Genomic DNA, 17,242 nt, shown 5'->3' on the forward strand with positions numbered 1-17,242 from the left:
TGCCGCTGCAGCTGCCACGGAAATCGTCGTTGTCTATAGCCCAGAACTGGTCGCCGCTAATAAGCCGCATCATGAGCGCTTCAGCTCGCTGGACTCGCTGGCCAGCAGCTCATCTGGGGTAAGCTCCACTACACAAAATGTTAGCACTACACAAGAGACGGCCACAGAATTTGGCAGCTTCAGCTCGCTGGGCAGCAATCAAAGCCTGATTACCGCACACGATGTGCAGCAGATTGTGGAGGAAGCTGATCCGCCGCTCAAGACGCCCGAGGCGTTCATCATTGTGCTGCAGCGCGATAATCCCGAGAGCAGCATTGGCATTACGCTTGCCGGCGGCTCCGACTACGAGGCTAAGGAAATTACTGTAAGCAGTCGGAACATAATGCAATTCATTTGTACTAATCCCCAACTCTCACTTTAGATACACAAGATTTTGAGCAACACGCCCGCTGCCAAGGACGGACGTCTGAAGAAGGGCGATCGCATTCTAGCCGTCAATGGCATGAGCATGCGTGGACTTACCCATCGCGAGTCCATCAGCGTGCTTAAGGTAAGTTCAGCATCATTTCAATGCCAGCAACTTGCAACTAATCTTCGCTCTCTTTAGACGCCACGTCCTGAAGTTGTGCTCGTTGTCACGCGCTCCGAGTCGCTGATTGTCAAAGCTTTGAACAAGAAACGCTCCTCGCTGGGCTCGCTTAGCTCGCTGAATGAAAAGCCCACCGAGCTGGACTTTGAGCGCAAGCGCAACTATCACAAAGCCTCACGCTCCTTGGACCTCGATTTGGATATTGTTTCCAATGAAGGGCGGCGACGCTACTGTGCGCCAGCACGCCCAGCTACCACCAGCACAGGCACCAACAGTCCACAGCAGCCGGCTAGCCTGCTCGATGAGTCGCACAACAATGAGGCGGAGGTCACCTTGGCCGGCATACGCGCCAGACGTCAATTGTCCCGTGGTGACGCCGCCAAGCTGAGCACTAGCGAGCTGCTGGAGCGCGCTGCTGAAGCTCGTCATGCCATTGCCGCTGAGATTCGTGCTCAAGGTAAGGAATCAATCAAACTCTATAGCTCTATATCTATAAAATGTTGAAAAGCGTATTATAAAGTTGGGCAACTGTATGTCACAGACAGCAGTAATACATTTATTCATAAAAGCATAACAAACTGAGCCGATTTAGACATGTCCGTCTTTTTTTCTGACTGTATGAGCAACAAGAACTCAGAGACTATAAGAGCTAGAGCAACCAAAGTTGGCATAAAGCTGCTCCTATTCCCGAAGCAGCACGCTTATATATTATATGCTTGAATTTCCTTTTAAATCGTATAAAAATCGTTTACCAGCCACAATCTTCAATGAAAAAAATTGAAATATATCATACTGCAGCTTAATTTATAATTGATCGATTCTGTGCTTAACTTTAATGTGCTCTGCTTGTGTTTTGCAGCTGAGGATACAGTTGGAGGTGGAGCACGCTGTGTTGAAATTATCAAGGATAGCTGTGGACTCGGCTTCTCCATTGAGGGCGGCTTCGACTCGCCGCTGGGCAATCGCCCGCTTATTGTCAAGAAAGTTTTCATGGGTAAGTCCACTCATCCACTTTTATCATTTGCATTTCATCATTTGCTTTGCAATCGTTTTTGTAGGTGGCGCCGCCCAGAAGACCAATCAGGTGCGCAACGGCGATGAGATCCTCAGCATTAATGGTGCCTCGACTGCGCGCATGACACGCGTCGATGCCTGGAACTATATGAAGCAACTGCCGTTGGGTGCGGTGAGAATTACTTTTGCCTAGGATGCGGAATCCGTTGGAGAAATGCGCCACAATTTTTTTTAGTTTTAAGCGTACTGTTGCAATGAGAGATGTTTTTGCATTTAAACGATCTATAATTATAATCTTAACCATACATTTAAATAATTTAAAGTGCAATTGCAAGTTATATTTTTTTGATTTTGATGCGTTGGCATTATCCACCGCCGCCCCTATAAATATATATGCATTATATATCTAAGTATCTTACATCCATGATTGTATATAACTATCTTAACTAATATACATATTTAAATTCTAAAATTTATGCAGCAAAATTATGAAATCTTTTTAACAGCGGTATTTCCTTATATAAAAGATTGGTATATTAATTGTAATCGTGAAAAAAACTAAAAAAAAAAATTATATAAAAAATATTCTATGCCATAATTTATGCGGGATGATTATACATACTTACTTATTTACTTATATACATATTTTATTTTAAACAAAATTATTATATTATTTAAAAAAAACCACAAAAACAATGTTCATGTATACAAAAGTATTTGCTAAATATACATACATTTGAAAAATTAATAATTGCTGCTTTAATTCTTTTGAAATATTCGTTGGGTTGCAAAGAAATTTGGAACAATTAAAAATAAATTTTATTGAGATTAAGAATTTTTCATAAATAAAAAATAAATCCAAGATTTAGCTATAATTTTTTTTTAAATCTTATATTTTATACAGCAACATAATCTATGTGGACCCATAACTACTATAGAAACGCTTTTTTCAAATAATTATTGGTCATATATTTAATTATTATTCCCACGAGAGGCTTAGCTTAAAAATTAAAATTATTTTTACCAAAAGCAATTGTGGAATATAAAAATTGATAACAAAATGGGTAAAAAGTAAACCGCCAGCTCCAATTGCATTGCAAAATTAATCATATGGGATTAACATAGATAACCATTTTGCTATAGCATTTACCAATTTGTTCTTCAAGTCGATGCGCAGTTATTAAAGTCAACAACAAATTGGTTCATCATAAATGAGTGTTTATTAAATTATATGTATGTACATAGGTATAACTAAGTATTTAGATTTAAGTACTCGAACGCCGAGTAAAAGGTACAAAAGTATGTACGATTTAGTTAAAGTCTCCAAAAAACATATAAATCAAAAATATTTTCTATGTTCTAACTTTCCTTAAGTTGTCAAAGTAACGATTAGTGTTTGAGATTATAACGTAAATAGTTCTTACATTTCGAAACATCTTCACATGGCTTAGGGTAATGATTAAACAACTTATTTTGTTATTGTACAACGTAAATTCGAATGGAAAACGCAGCTGAATCGAATGCACAGCTGCGGCCTTCTTTGGGCTTGGCTACTACCACTTGCATCACTTTGCCGCCTACCCATCGTGCGAGGGCTTCGGGGCGGGAGCCAGCCTGGGTAGCTGCAGGCCCGAGCGCGAGTAGTGTATCAATTGCGGTTGGGGAGATAGTGCGGCCACAATGGTTTCCGTTTGGCCATTGAGACGCTGCTGCTGCTGACTGTTGACGGTGCCAAAGATCTCACCAAGCACCGCATAGACGCGCTGCTTGAAGTACAGTTTTTGATGAAAATTCATGTGATTGAGGTCAGGTCGAAGACTGTGCAGAAATGCGTCATCAGCATCCATGGCAACAGGTCGACTCTCGGAGAGGGTTGTTGCATCGCTCTGAATGTTGCTGCTGCTGCTGGCTGGAGTCTGCAATTGGTAGGAAAAGTGAGTAAGCGATTAGCGATTGCTATTGAGTGTGGACGCCAGTTGATAATTATAAATAAATCAAACTAAATGCGTTCGTGTGCATTTACCTCAGTCATTTTGGCGCTTTCAGCAACTGTTCGCTGACGTTTCTTTGGTGGAATGAGATGATGACTCTGTTGCTCAAGAAAGTTTGTCGTTTTCGATGCGTCCTCGTCGCTGTGTGATTGCGGCTCGGCCTTGGGCTCGTAGCGACTGCTATCTCTGGACTGTTCGTGAGCGTAGATGCTGCTCAGCGCATGCTCGTCCGGCAGCCGCTCCGAACTGCAGTCGCTTTCGTTTTCATCGCTGCTTGGCGCCTGTTTGACTACCAGCATTGCATTGGGGTTGTCCTCATCGTCATCCTCAAACTCATCGTCACCGCGGCGAAAGCTGTCACGTGAGCGTCTACCCCTGACAGGCACCGGCACGCCGGGCGTGATGTGCTTCCTGAGAAACTCCAGCTCCTCGCTAAGATAATAAGGCTTGACGCGATTCGAGCGGCGCTGCACATTAATCGAGCGTGCAAAGCTGGTGCGTATGTTTCTAAAGCGCTCCTTGCAATTGTCCACTGCAAAGCAAAAGATATTGAAGGCCAGGACAACTTAAATAAATTCTCACACACTACTCACCGCTATCGTTCATCTCTGTGGCAATTTCCTCCCAGGCGTATTCGATATGTGACTTTCGCATATAGAACGCATGCGAGCGATCGTACATGCAAGGATAATTCTCGACCAGGCGACAGATCTTTGCATTGATTGCATGCAGCTCGGGCGTTATAGTCTTGGTGTTCAGGGCTGCTGCATAGTTGTTGCTCTTTTTGCTGCTGCTGCCAGTGCTGCGTCGCGTATTCATGGCTAGCAACAAAAGTATACAAATTAAATTAAAATTATATGGTATGCACAGTCTGTGCGCAACGCACTTCGCAAAAATCAATTTAATTCTCAATTGTGCGATGCGCACTCTCTTCTCGCTCTCGCTCTTCTCTTGCTTCTCTTGGACGCGAGGCACAGGTACAAACGCAGATGCGTATCGCTCTCTGCATTGGGCGCTACGTAGCGTTGGTTTGGGCTGCCGTTTCTTCGCTGTCTGGCGCACAACAATTTACATTTTATTGCATTGCATCATTATTTTGCGTTTTTATTGCGCATTTAGCCAACTACCTGCAACTTTCTATTATCTCGTTTGATTTTGCTTTTTTTCAATCTTGCGTGGTCTGGCAGCCGTGTTTTGCTGTCGAGTTGCTTGCCGTTGTGTGTGCTGTCGTTTCGCTGCTGATGTTGAGCTGCTGCGTGTGAAATTATTTTGCGTGGGCTGGCTATGAGTTTCTGAATATTCTGGTGCACAACATGTACGGTCGCACTCTCTCGCTACAAATTGCCAGCTTTTGCTCGTTCTCTCACTCTCTCGCTCTCTGTCAAGTCACAGCCGGCGTTGTTGTTGCTGACGCTGCTGCTGACGGCAACGATAAGAGCATTATTTCACACAACTCTGGGCAATGCAATTTTCCAAATGTCGTTTGCTTACCACAATCAAATTAAAAGAAATTAGCAAAATGTTAACACAAATAGACGCCATGTGAGTCAGTTGCACATTGTTATTGTTGCAAACAACTCGCTGCCGGTAACAAACACCAAACTCAACTCTCAACAAACATGGACGGCGCTTCGAGCTCTAACAAAAATAAGGCACACGCAGTGTGAAATTAACAAACACCCTTGAACGTATCGAAAATAACACTACGCCACTGCTTACACTCACACATGCAAAGCAACAATTGACATGCCAGAGAGCAAAAAAGAAACTACAGCATTGCCAGCTGCAAATAAAGTGTGCTTATTATACGACTGGCAACAATTATTCGACAACTATATGTAGCCCTGGTGTTATATGATTAATGAATGGAAATTAATAACTCAAAATAAATACATTTTTTTACTTGCAACATTAAATTATTCAACTAAAAGCAGTAAACAAAAATAATCCTGAAAAATTATTTATGCTAAATATTTGTAAAGATTAACATGCAAGTGGCTGCTATGCAACCCTTAAACTGGTCTGCCAATATAGTTTGCTTCAGCAACTCGATTGCAATGTACTCGCCTCTCTTGAACGAGACGTTCTCTTTCAAGTATGTGTGTGTGTGTTTGTTTGTGTGCCTTTGCAGCTGTGCCAGTTGTGTTTTGCGTGTGTGACGCGCTGTTCGAACGAGTTCGTGTATAAAGCAAGTTTAAATACAATTTACTCAATTATTGCTCGCTAGTTTATTGTTTGACTGTTAAGTCATGGCTGTTAGCAGTTCACCGAATAGTGCTGCACATAAGTGGAGTGTGAAACTGTTGCGCGCTGTGGAGAAAAGGCCGGTTTTGTATGATCGAACTGCAGAAAATTACAGGAAAAAAATGCCATCGGATAATGCCTGGGACTTGGTGGCTTCGGAGTCAGGAGAGCCCGGTAAGCAGTGTTGTAAAATGAGGCGTGCGCACTTGCGCTTATCGTTATCGACTATCGGCTACTTTTGGCTGTAAACGAGTTGGCAGGCACGAAGTGCTGGTAAATGTGAAAGCACGATTGTAACGAATTTAAAATATCGACTTTAAATTTCAAAATCGAAATCATTAGTAAACAACTTTAAATCTGCAACATTTTAACAGAAATGCTAAATTCATAAATGCTTATATATGCACATAAATATGTTTACAAATGAAAGTTTGCAATATGAAATAAATAAAGCAGTTATTCTTCGATGAGTTTAATTTTCCATTTGATTCAAAGCTTTGTAAAAAAAACACGTAAAGCTATGTTTTTTTTTATTATACTATTAGAAAATTAGTATCATATAACAATGCATAAATTTGGCTTAAATAATCTTTTAATATTTATCTAAATCTGTAGGCAATATAAAATAAATAGCATAAATAAAACGATTATTATGGCGAGTCTTAATCCGATCAAGACTAGATTATTTGAGACTGATGATCCTAGTTGTAATAGCATTTTTAGCATTATATATATTATGTATAATTATATTATATTATAATATTATTATAATCAAACAGCCTTCATTTTAATAGTCCGTATGAAAAGAAATTTATTGTAGGAATTAGCTAAAAAGTAGTATCGATTAATCAATATCGAGTTATATCTATTTAATCTAATATCAAGCTTGTAACACAGCGGTTGCTAGCGACATATATTACAATCGATACAGACAGTTTCATCTCTAATTCATTGTTTGTCGAGCAAGTGTATTGAAGAGTTTATTTTAACTTACAAAAGTGTGCAAAAAGTGAAATCATTTAGGAAAAGAAAACGTATGTATATTACTTTTTATTATTGCACATTTAATTATTGCATTCATATGTTTTCGCATCATGTATACAGCATAAAAATACTTTGGTTGTTGACAACCATGTGTTTTGCATTTGACAGCCATTACATTTGCTGCTTGTGTTATTGCAAAAAAAAAATGTATACATCCCTTTGATTCATAAAGCGTCCCAGTAATTTGTCATTTATTATTATACAAATTCTCGTTTGTAATACAGTTAATTGCGAGTTAAAATATTATAAAAAATCTATTTTTATGAGTCAATTTGATCGAAATCCTTTACGATAGAACGCTGCCAGATAGCGATACTCAAGTTTCCATTTGCCACGTGCAGTGTAGGAAAGAATAAAATCGAACAACCGCCTGCAATCGTGTCAAGATCTTTGTTTTGATGTAATATTTAAATTATAATAGTATTTAAATTCTATATTTTTGGGTTGTCAAATGTATGTTACTATATACATACATATATATTAAATATATGTACTTAGCTAAGTAAAAATATATGTACTAAGCTAAGTGTCACTAGCTAGTGACAGCGAAAAAAAACATGTACGTATAGATTGAGGGATTGGTATCCCTTTTAAACGCAGATAGTTTGAAAAGCAACTCTTGGCCACTTTTCACGTCAAAAGAAGATTTTATTGCTGGTGATGCATATGTGTATGTGCACATGTATACATATATATGCTTGTGTGCCTGCTTGACTGTTTGTGTAAATGCCAATGAATAGCTTTGGGTGTGCATTTGCTTGTATAATGCAACTAATTTGTTAATATTTAAGGTAAAGTAATCAATCTGCTGTTCTTTTTACTTTTTTCTTATACCATCAGCAGTAAATTACTTAATTATTTTTGCGCCACATTTTCATTGCGATAGGCAAATTCGAAAGTTTATATTGCCAAATAAAATTTTCATTTATATTCAATAAAATCATTTAATAACAATAATTTTTTTTGGAAATTTTTATTATGTTTATATGAACATAACAAGAATTTTGCAAAAAAATAAAAAATTTTAAAGCTTAAAACGTTTTGTTGCTTCGCCAACTTAATGCCTTACATCTTTCCACAACAGATGGCGGTAGTTAAACTCTGTGCTGAAAAGCATGCTATAAGTTTGAGAAAATGATTAAACTGATTTTTGATCATAAGATTTGTTATTTCAGTTAAAACAAACATGAATATTAAACTAACAAACTTTAGTGCAATGAAAAGAAATCCTTTGCTTATGTTTGTAGCAAGTACAGTTTTCTTTGCGGCATATATTGCCACAAAAGTCGGCGCTTTCGTAGCTCACCAAGTGCTGTAAGCGATTAGAGTCCCAAACTTTTTGCTGCATAACTGCGAGGGATGCTCGCCGGGTTTGATTTTTATGTGGACGTGGGTTTAAAATGTTATGGCGTTCATTTTAATTTCGTAATTATCTATTTTTTACAAGTGACTTGTTAAATTTAAATTTATATTTTTTGTTGCGTTTGCTTAATATAAAAAACATTAACTGGGGTGTTAATGTTTGCGTTGAAAATTTGTATTTTATTTGTTGTTGTTGAACTTAAACTGAACCAAATGAATAAATTCCTTGGCATTTTAAATTATTTATTTGATAATATAATAAACTTATATTCCTGATTCCTTTTTAAAAAAGTTCTTTGGCTTTTTGTTAACTTGCTTTTTAAGTTAATTGAATTTGAAATTGAAGATCTTACTAATGTTTATGGGCGTAGCTCTGCAGTCAAAACAAACTGTTGCCTGTTCCATTTCTATATCGCCTACCTGCATGCAATATAATAGTATATAGTAATATAGTTAGATAGGTAGGATTGTGGTTAATCCCGTATGTTAAAGCTGTTTACCAATTTGCACAAACTATTTTGTGGTGCTTATTGAGCTAGGATTAGTTTTATTAGGGATAATGCCTGGTTGCCTGCCTGTTTATCGACGCAGGTACTGGTGGGTGGGCAACCCTGTTTGACTATCTACCTGTCTCTTTCTAATACCTATGCTTGTCTTTTTCTCTCGCACCTAAAACAGTTGAGGTATGCAAACGACGCTATCGACAAATTCGAAACGATTACTCCCGATTTATTGCGTCGGACATTCAGCGACAGCGAACTCATCCGAAGCGAGCGCACGAATCGAAGCCATATTACTTGGGCAACGAGCTTAAGTTTCTCGAGCCGCATATGCACACAGAGAAGGACTCGCTTGATCACGAGCCGGAGCGTAAATCGAAGAGCGCAGAGCGAACACCAACGCATAAAAGCAAAAAGAAGGACACAGTCGAGTCAGTCGAGAAGCAGCCGCTGGCCAAGCCACAAGAGTCCGAGACGAACAACAACAACAACAACAACAAGAGCAAAGCGCGAACTGAAGAAAAGCCGAAACTGAAAGGAAGAGAAGACACAGCCGGAGGCAGAAGACAGTCGAAGTGGCAGTGAAGACTCTGAGGAGCCGGAGGAACCACCCAGCAAGAAGAAATCACTGCATCGCGAAGAAGAAGAATCAGCATCAATTGACGAGCAGCCGTTTGGTGACTCACCACAGCCGGAGTTCTTCATCAAGCACAGCGCCTCATCCAATTGCCTGATCATTGGCAAAAAGCGCGCAGCTTCTACTGCAACCGAGGATCCGGATCCGCTTGGCGGCGACAACATGAGCGACGACAGCGCCGACGAAACTCAAAGCATTGGCGGTGGCCGCCGCCCGCGACGCGCAGCCGCAGCCGCTGCCAAGCGCAATGCCAGCCTAGCGGGCAGCATCAAGAAGCTGCCCACGGACACGCGACTGCAGCGTCTGCAGCGACGCCAGTCCCTGACTATGGCTGTGGCCAGCAGCCTGCGCAGCTCCACCTCCCCAGTCAAGATGGCGCCGCTGCCGCGCAACAGTTTGCCCCAGACAAAGCCGCCGTCGCAGTCGTCACCAGCGCCAGTGGCCAAGTCCAACAGTCGCGATGATATTTTCCCACGCCCACGTTCGGCCACGCAGGCGCCGCCACAGCAACGCGTTCCAAGTGCCAACGGCTATGCGGGGTCCTGGACGTCCACCACGTGTTAGCTCCCTCGCTCTGCCGCCTGCCGTGATGAATGAGCTGATACGCAGCTCAATGACGCCCAAGACCAGCACCACCAGCACCATCAGCAGCGCTGCTGAGGTCTTCAAGCTGCCCGCCAGTCCGTCGTCAGTCGTCTCGCCGCCATCGCCCACAGCTGCTCCTGCTGCTGCTGCTGCTGTCTCAACTGCAGCCACATCGGTGGCCTCGCGCTTGGTCTCGGCCAGCAACACGCTGGTGATCAGCACCACCAGCTGTCCCATTAGCCAGCCAGCCAGCAGCAGCAGCTTGGCGCTTAGCATCATGCCCAGCACCACCAGCACCGCCTCCATAACAGCATCGCCCATTCTGAGCAGCGGCGCGCCCTTTTTGGGCAACGCTCGACTCATTCGACGCATCGAGCGCAGCTGCCAAACCGACGGGCCCGACATCTTCTCCGACGAGCATTTCCTCAATACAATTCTGCCCCAGATGCGCGAGATGAACGGACGCCAGAAGCTGCTCTTCAAGCAGAAGATCTTCAAGGCGCTCATGGAGACCTTCGACGATGCCACCGAGTTCCCCGAGAAGGGCGAAGTGCAGCAGCATTTCAACATCAATACGCCCTCGGGCTATGAGAACGTCACGGATGCCGAAATGCGTCTCATGCGTGAGCTGGCCAGCATCATCTGCGCGGCCAAGCACACGGCACAGCTCAGTGCACCAGCGGAGAAGAGCAGCGCGTCAGCGAATTCAACGCCGCCCATGTCGCATTCGCCGCTCATAGTCAAGGCCAAGACGCCCACCATTCAGCGCATGCAGCGGCCCGCGGCCTCGCCCATTGAGGAGAAGCGACTCTATCGCATTATGCATGTGGCCGGAGGCAACAAGGTGCTCGCTACTGCGGTGCGCCAGGATAGCGTCGATAGCAACAGCAGCCAGGTGAGCAATCGCGCCAAGCCCTTTGCCGTGCCCGGACTGAAGCCAGCGCGCTCCACGGACTCGCTAGCTACGCCAGCGAAGAGCGGCGTCATCGCCAAAGCAGCCACGCCCCCCGTCACATTGCCCATACCCAACATGACGGAACCTGCGCTGCTGCGCCAGATGAGCAGACGCTACTCGATTTGCGGCAGCGGTGGCGGCACCAGCACCACGCTGGCCGCGCCCATGCCCGGCAAGCTGCTCACCCAGGACAACTCGCTGCTCAAGCGTCGCATTACCCCCGTCACCCAACTCAACGTGCCGATGCAGCAGCAGCAGCAGCGCAGTCGCTACAACAGTCCAATGCTCAATCCCGCTGGCCTCACACCCAACAACAGTTTGCTGGTGCGTCGTCCGCCGGGCAAGCAGACCTCGCCCTTGGCTGCAATGCAGCGCACTCCGCAGATCGCCACCATTCATGGCGGCGCCGTCTTTGGCGACTTTCCCACGCCCAGCACAGTGCGCGCCAATGTCGCTGCCGCTGCCGCAGCGCTGTCGCCGCAGAAGCGTCTGATCGTTGCCAATGCGAAGAGCAATGCACAGCAGAAGCCTTCGCCGCCACTCGGAGCCAGACCGCCGGTGGTGCTGATGCCCAATCCCAATGCACAGGCCAAGAGCAGCTCCTCGAACGTCGCCTCGCTGCTGTCCACCAAAGACTCGCGCTCTCGCAGCCAATCGCCCAAGCAGCGCAGTCGCCTGGAATCGCAAACTGCAGGCGTCATCGAAGCCGACAACTATGAGATGCCGCGCCTGAAGCGGGAGCCGCTGGACGAAGACGAGCTGGACATGCTGCAGCCAGATCACACCGATATACTTGGCATATAATACGAATTCTAGTTCTAAGCTCCCCTACACCCCATGAAGCTGTAAAACAAATAATATTCCAAAAAAATATTGAACTAAAATTATATTCAAACTATAATGTTAAGCAAACTGTTTGATTCAAAAACACAAAAAAAAACTATTAATCAATTATATATATATATATATATGTTAAGCGAACTGTTTAATTCGAAAACACAAAAAACAATTAATTACTGAACTGAATTGAAAAACCTTATTATTGAAAATAAAATTTGAAATACCATGTTTAACAATAAAAAAACATTATTTTTGCTAATAAATGGCTAATTGTTTAAATAATTAGTAATTCTTGTCTTAATGAATGTAATTCTATTGAAAATAAATTTAATCTGAAGCTTAATTTTGAAATGTGTGTTTTTTAATTGCTGCAGCAGATTCCAAGCATTTCAGATAAATTAATGAATAAAATGGGATTGAAAATATAAAAAACGAATTCATTTTTTAATTTAATTTGTATTATAAAAATCTAAAAATAATTCTCATTTAAAACATTTTTTTATTTAATATATTTTAAAATATTTTATTTCATATATTTTTAACAAATCGGAAATCTACATGACAGATTACAGATCGGTAAACTTTTCGGTGCTTTATTAAACTCTCCGCATAGTCAAAGTAATTTGATTGATTAAAGTCAAATAAATAAAAAGTCAAAAAAAATTACTAAAAAAAAGGAATAATAATATTAATGAAGAAATTAAGTGGATCGTGCAAGGATTTATTTGAACATAAGCAGAACTTTTCCTATTTGCCAGAGTTGGGATCAATCAGTAATCCAAATTTGCAGCCATTCGTACATTTTTGTTTTTATTTACTTAATGCCCAAATTGCCCGTATTTTTATATTTTATCTGTCTGCTTTGATTCAAGCACAAAATGAAAACAAACTAATAAACAATTTATGAATTTTATATTAAACACGCGACTGCAGTTTGATTTACGCACGGGCCTAAGACTTGTTCAGATACCACAGCGGAATCTTATCTGAAGAGGCAGCCACCACTCAATGATTGTAAATTAAATACTTTAATGATAAGCAAAGTGCTAGAGAGTATAAAACCACAGCGTCGTTAACTTCGCACGTTTAGTTCCAACTGGAGAGTTACAAAATGAAATACTTGGCAATTTGTATGCTGCTGCTGCCGCTGGTCTATGGCTCTGCCATACCACGGCCGGAGTCCTACTCCGTGCCGGACATGTCTACAGCTGAGGATGGCAAGTTTGTGCCGGATATGGTTGAGGCCGCCGAGGCGCAATATGTTGTTGGTAAGCAATAAACAAATGGCCAGAGCTTGACAAATCATAAAGCCACAATTTTTATATAGAGCCCAAGCTGGAAGCAGTGCCCGATATGTCTGTAGCTGCCGATGCTGCTGATGCTGCTGGTAAGCGAAGCTTAAATTGAATAGTTGTACCAAATATAAAGCTTATATATATTAGATGCCAACATTGATCAAATTCCCGACATGTCTGTTGCCGCTGATGCCAACGATGTTGTTGGTAAGTTTTGAAACTGCAACTGAAGCATTTGCATATATAACATTTATATATATTAGATGCCAACATTGATTTGATTCCTGACATGTCTCAAGCCGAGGATGCGCTCGATGTTGTTGGTAAGTCATAAGTTTAACTTAAGCAGCGCCATATGTTTTATTATGTTTTATTAGATGCCAACATTGATTTGATTCCTGATATGTCCCAAGCCGAGGATGCGCTCGATGTTGTTGGTAAGCTCAGCAGCTAAGGCTTCACTTTTGATAATCTATTGATAAACATTTATTTAGCTGACAATATTGATCTGATCCCAGACATGGCTGTTGCCGCCGATGCTGAGGATAATGGTGCGTAGTCTCTACTCTACTAAATCCTTTAATTTATTCTAATAAGCTGCTTCTCTCTAGTTGTTGCCCCCGATATGTCCGTGGCTAGCGATGCCGAGTAAATTCTCTAACAAAATTGCAACTACTTAAGTCTCTTGACTCTAAACTAACTCGTTTTTTTTTAACTATGTCTAAGTGTATTGTATTTTTAATTTAGTTTTTATTATGTGCAGCACAATTAAAATGTAAAGTTTAAATGAAATGCGGAGTTTTTTATATTTATCTTTTAATTTATTCAGCGCTGATAAACAAGTGAGCTGCAATAATTTATTGTCAATTTCCCACGCAAGCAAAAGTTTTTGCTGATAAGTCTAATCATGTAAAATGTGCAGATAATTGTTATAAATAATGTTTAGTTTGTTATCAAGCTACATTTATGAATGAAATGAAAGCGTAAGTCAAATTTATTAATTGATAGTTTGACTTGAAAGTAACTAAACTAAATTTTGTAGTCAGACATTTTATTTGTGACTTTATCAATTGATTAGTTTGGACTGTTCTAAACACAGTTGCGTGTCCATTTCCTGATTTTAGCCACAGCTTCATTGCAATTCCTGTAGCAATCATCATCAATAAGCATCCTAAAAGTAAAAGCTAATTTTGTTTATTGAAACTTTGTGATTTAGTTAGCGATTGATTTCATTAAGCGCACAGCCTAAATCTGTTTTTGGCCTCCACATGGACAACATTTAATTAGTTATCTTTCTTTATTGCCTGTGCTTTGTGCTTTGCTTTTATTTAAGTTGCGCCTCAGCCTCAGACTGTTTGCCCTTTCGAAACTGATCTCAATTAACCAAGTTTGTATTAGGCCAACAGCCAGTGAGCCCACATTGGCAATTTCATGACCGCACACAACAAATTGTCCTCCATTTTGGCAAAGGCAATAACATTACTCTGGAGTTCAGGCCAAGACCAAAAAAACTGATTAGCTTTACGTCATGGTCGGAGTTTCGTTTAGCTGCTCGTTTGGCAAAATGAGTTTTTTTTCTCTGGCTTCTGCTCGTTTTTCTATTCACTATTGTATCGTTGGCTATTAATAAAGAGGAATTAACGGCAAAAACCGGACCTGGACCCACACAAACTGACGCTGATCCCCAATGAGGCTCATGGCCATAAACAACGGGCCGCATAGGTAAATGGCTACTGCAACTAAAAAGGTGGGGGAGGGGTGGAGGCAACTCTTTGCTGCTGTTGTTGTGATTTTCACACAAAAGCGCTAAAGCGACTACTAAATTACGTGCTCATGTGTTCTAGTTCAGAGCCAACCGCCAAAGCGACGCGACATCGACCCACAGCCCGCTGCATCCCCCCAACCGACTTAACGCCCACATACATAACATATATATATATAGTATGTGTCTCTGGATCTTGTGAATAGGCCGCAGCACAAGCGAGCAAATCGCATTTGGTGCGCTAATGAACCGCAGTAGCAATCCCGACCAGAACTAGCTCTGGACCCAAACCAGGCGGCGGCGGCGGCGGCGACCACTCGTCTGGTTCTTTTTTCTCTCTTTTTTTGCTGCCGCATATTTAAACGTGAAATGAAAATACCGTTTAAATGTGTAACAATGCTGTTGTTAACTAGCCCAGTTAGAGGGAGTGTCCATTACGCCGTCCATCTGACCAAGCTGCAACGCCGGCGTTGGCGTTTCCGTCGGCCTCTTTGCAATTGCCGCTTCATTAGGCCATGCGTGAGTGTTCGGCTAGGGTCAGCGCCTGGGTTTATAATAATTAAAAAATGTAGCTTGTTAGCAATTGTTGAATTCGTTGTTGATTAAAACAATCGAAAGCGTGCAGAATTAAAGAATTAATAAATTAAGTAATGTTTAATATTCGCATACTTGACTTTTGTTTATAAAGAATCAAAGCAAGCGACTGTTGTTGAATAATCAAGTTGCTATTGTTGAGAAATGTATTGGTGTTGGTGTTGCAACAGTCAAATTCAAGGTTCTTGTATTAGATTAATGAATATTGGAGAGTTTACTATTGGTTTGTAATGTAAATTTCACCAATTTAATTTGTGCTGAACTGGAGAATAGTAGTCAGTGAAGTAACTAGTTGTACACCAGTTATATGTTTAGATTTTAACTCATATGCATCTACAACTTTGCTCTCTAAGCTTTTGACAAGTTGAGTGCTTGCATTTCAAAATCATTTGCACCGAACTTTTTATTTCTGTTTGCAAAGTGGCTTTATTTAATATTTCTCATGACTTATTTCCTGCGCTTTTACTATAATTTCTTGCTGCCACTTGGAGGCCACAAAGTTGCAGCTCTCTTTGTTGATTGCGCCATTAATAAAGTTGCTGGCTAAGTGCAGCCTCTGAAAATAATATAAAAAGAATATTGCAGCAATGCTTTGACTGTTGTGATTTCAAATATATAGTTGTTGACATTATACCGACTTAAGCACTACAAAAAAGGGAAGAAGAAGAAGAAGAATATATATAGAATAAAACTGAAAAGTTGAAAGGCAAAATGTGCAGCTGAGGAAAAGCAAAACAAAGTTTTGTTAAGGAAACGAAATTAAATTTCTCTGGCTGCGACGCTCTTGTGGACAGAGAGAGTGAGTGAGAGTAAAGTGAAGTGATATGCAAAGCAACAAAAGAATGCTCAATGCAAAAAGTGTGCAAGACGCAACTAGCGATGACGTCGGCAGCGAAATAAATGAAAATGCTAAAGTGGAAGAAGTCAAAAGTTTTGTAATATTTCGCCAAATGCAATGCAAGCGAACGCTGAGAGTGGGGAGAGCAAATGCCAATTGCGGAGAGTGGAGTGTGGAGAGTGGAGAGAGCGCGCAGCTTAAACATTTAATGATGGACACGCGATCTAAAGCAGAAGTGCTTGAGTTTTAAAGCTTAGCATTTTATTTGTAAATAAGCAACATAAATATTTATTAACAGCTAAGCTTGAATCTTGAACATTTCATATATTTATTTCCATTTACTTACTCTAGATGGCGACACGTACTCAAAGCTTCAAGCCAACTATGCAACAACTTGGAGAGTAAACAGATAAGAAAACGCCGCAGGTAAAACGCGAAATTTGAAACTCTTGCAGCAGCAGCAGCAGCAGCAAGAAACTTGAAACAGAAAACAAAGTAAAGTAAATAGAATGTCAGGCAAAAGTTTTGACAATTTGGCAACCACCAAAAGTGGGTTGGCGCTTAAAGCGAAGACAAATGCCAAAATGACGCATGACAGCCCAAAGTGTCCAAGCGATTAGTTAAAATGACAAAAGCAGCAGCAGCAACAACAACAACAACAAAAGCTAAACCAACAGCGCTGTCAATTTACAAAATAGAAAAAATAATAATATTGAGCGACAAGCAGTGCGAGTTTGTTTAAAAATAAACAGACGTAAGCGTATTAAAGTGCATTGAATTTATGCGCGCTTGAAAAAATTACAATAAATATTTTAAAAGTATAATAAAAAACTGAAACTAATATTTTTAATATCTCCCAATCTATAAGCTTATAAAATTTAAAAACAAAAACATAATTTTAAATACTTATAAATTTACTTTAAAATACTTTTAAATTATTCATAGATGACATTTAATGAATAAATAAATAATTGCTTGCTTAAATTTATATG

The 17,242-nt window shown here is 41.0% G+C and overlaps 4 protein-coding genes across 4 annotated transcripts in view; 3 read left to right on the plus strand and 1 right to left on the minus strand.

Moving 5' to 3' along the window:
- The window catches only part of LOC108598225 (bbg), a 134,899-nt gene extending 132,791 nt beyond the window's left edge, over nt 1–2,108 (plus strand). The window contains 5 exon segments of the mRNA XM_033293759.1: nt 2–364; nt 422–550; nt 608–1,046; nt 1,449–1,583; nt 1,648–2,108. Of these exon segments, the coding sequence (XP_033149650.1) occupies nt 2–364; nt 422–550; nt 608–1,046; nt 1,449–1,583; nt 1,648–1,796 (1,215 nt within the window). The 3' untranslated portion in view covers nt 1,797–2,108.
- A 715-nt stretch (nt 2,109–2,823) lies between these two features.
- Nucleotides 2,824–4,729, minus strand: LOC108598694. Its single transcript, XM_033293605.1, has 4 exons — nt 4,722–4,729; nt 4,188–4,415; nt 3,627–4,126; nt 2,824–3,519 (listed from the first exon to the last, which is right to left on the minus strand). The coding sequence occupies exons 2-4, from the start codon at nt 4,411–4,413 to the stop codon at nt 3,181–3,183; spliced, it is 1,065 nt and encodes a 354-aa protein (XP_033149496.1). The 5' UTR covers nt 4,414–4,415; nt 4,722–4,729; the 3' UTR covers nt 2,824–3,180.
- An 891-nt stretch (nt 4,730–5,620) lies between these two features.
- Nucleotides 5,621–11,819, plus strand: LOC108598217 (putative GPI-anchored protein pfl2). The gene is given in 4 exon segments (XM_033293749.1): nt 5,621–6,012; nt 8,923–9,320; nt 9,322–9,855; nt 9,857–11,819. Coding segments are annotated over 4 exon segments (2,970 nt in total). The 5' UTR covers nt 5,621–5,843; the 3' UTR covers nt 11,726–11,819.
- A 1,044-nt stretch (nt 11,820–12,863) lies between these two features.
- On the plus strand, nt 12,864–13,823 carry LOC108601096. Its single transcript, XM_017989011.2, has 7 exons — nt 12,864–13,029; nt 13,089–13,148; nt 13,204–13,263; nt 13,320–13,379; nt 13,434–13,493; nt 13,551–13,607; nt 13,668–13,823. The coding sequence occupies exons 1-7, from the start codon at nt 12,873–12,875 to the stop codon at nt 13,706–13,708; spliced, it is 495 nt and encodes a 164-aa protein (XP_017844500.2). The 5' UTR covers nt 12,864–12,872; the 3' UTR covers nt 13,709–13,823.
- The last annotated feature ends 3,419 nt before the right edge of the window (nt 13,824–17,242 follow it).

Source organism: Drosophila busckii, chromosome 3L (assembly GCF_011750605.1).
Source record: "Drosophila busckii strain San Diego stock center, stock number 13000-0081.31 chromosome 3L, ASM1175060v1, whole genome shotgun sequence".
In the NCBI taxonomy this organism is placed as follows: domain Eukaryota; kingdom Metazoa; phylum Arthropoda; class Insecta; order Diptera; family Drosophilidae; genus Drosophila; species Drosophila busckii.

Excerpts from the sequence above, each read along its gene's own strand:
- LOC108598694 (XM_033293605.1), bottom strand. The coding sequence starts at position 4,413 with ATGAATACGCGACGCAGCACTGGCAGCAGCAGCAAAAAGAGCAACAAC. Across the intron at positions 4,127-4,187 it reads CACAGAGATGAACGATAGCG|TGGACAATTGCAAGGAGCGC; the intron begins GTGAGTAGTGTG and ends TTTGCTTTGCAG. Across the intron at positions 3,520-3,626 it reads AAAGCGCCAAAATGACTGAG|ACTCCAGCCAGCAGCAGCAG; the intron begins GTAAATGCACAC and ends TACCAATTGCAG.
- LOC108601096 (XM_017989011.2), top strand. The coding sequence starts at position 12,873 with ATGAAATACTTGGCAATTTGTATGCTGCTGCTGCCGCTGGTCTATGGC. Across the intron at positions 13,030-13,088 it reads CGAGGCGCAATATGTTGTTG|AGCCCAAGCTGGAAGCAGTG; the intron begins GTAAGCAATAAA and ends ATTTTTATATAG. Across the intron at positions 13,264-13,319 it reads TGATGCCAACGATGTTGTTG|ATGCCAACATTGATTTGATT; the intron begins GTAAGTTTTGAA and ends TATATATATTAG.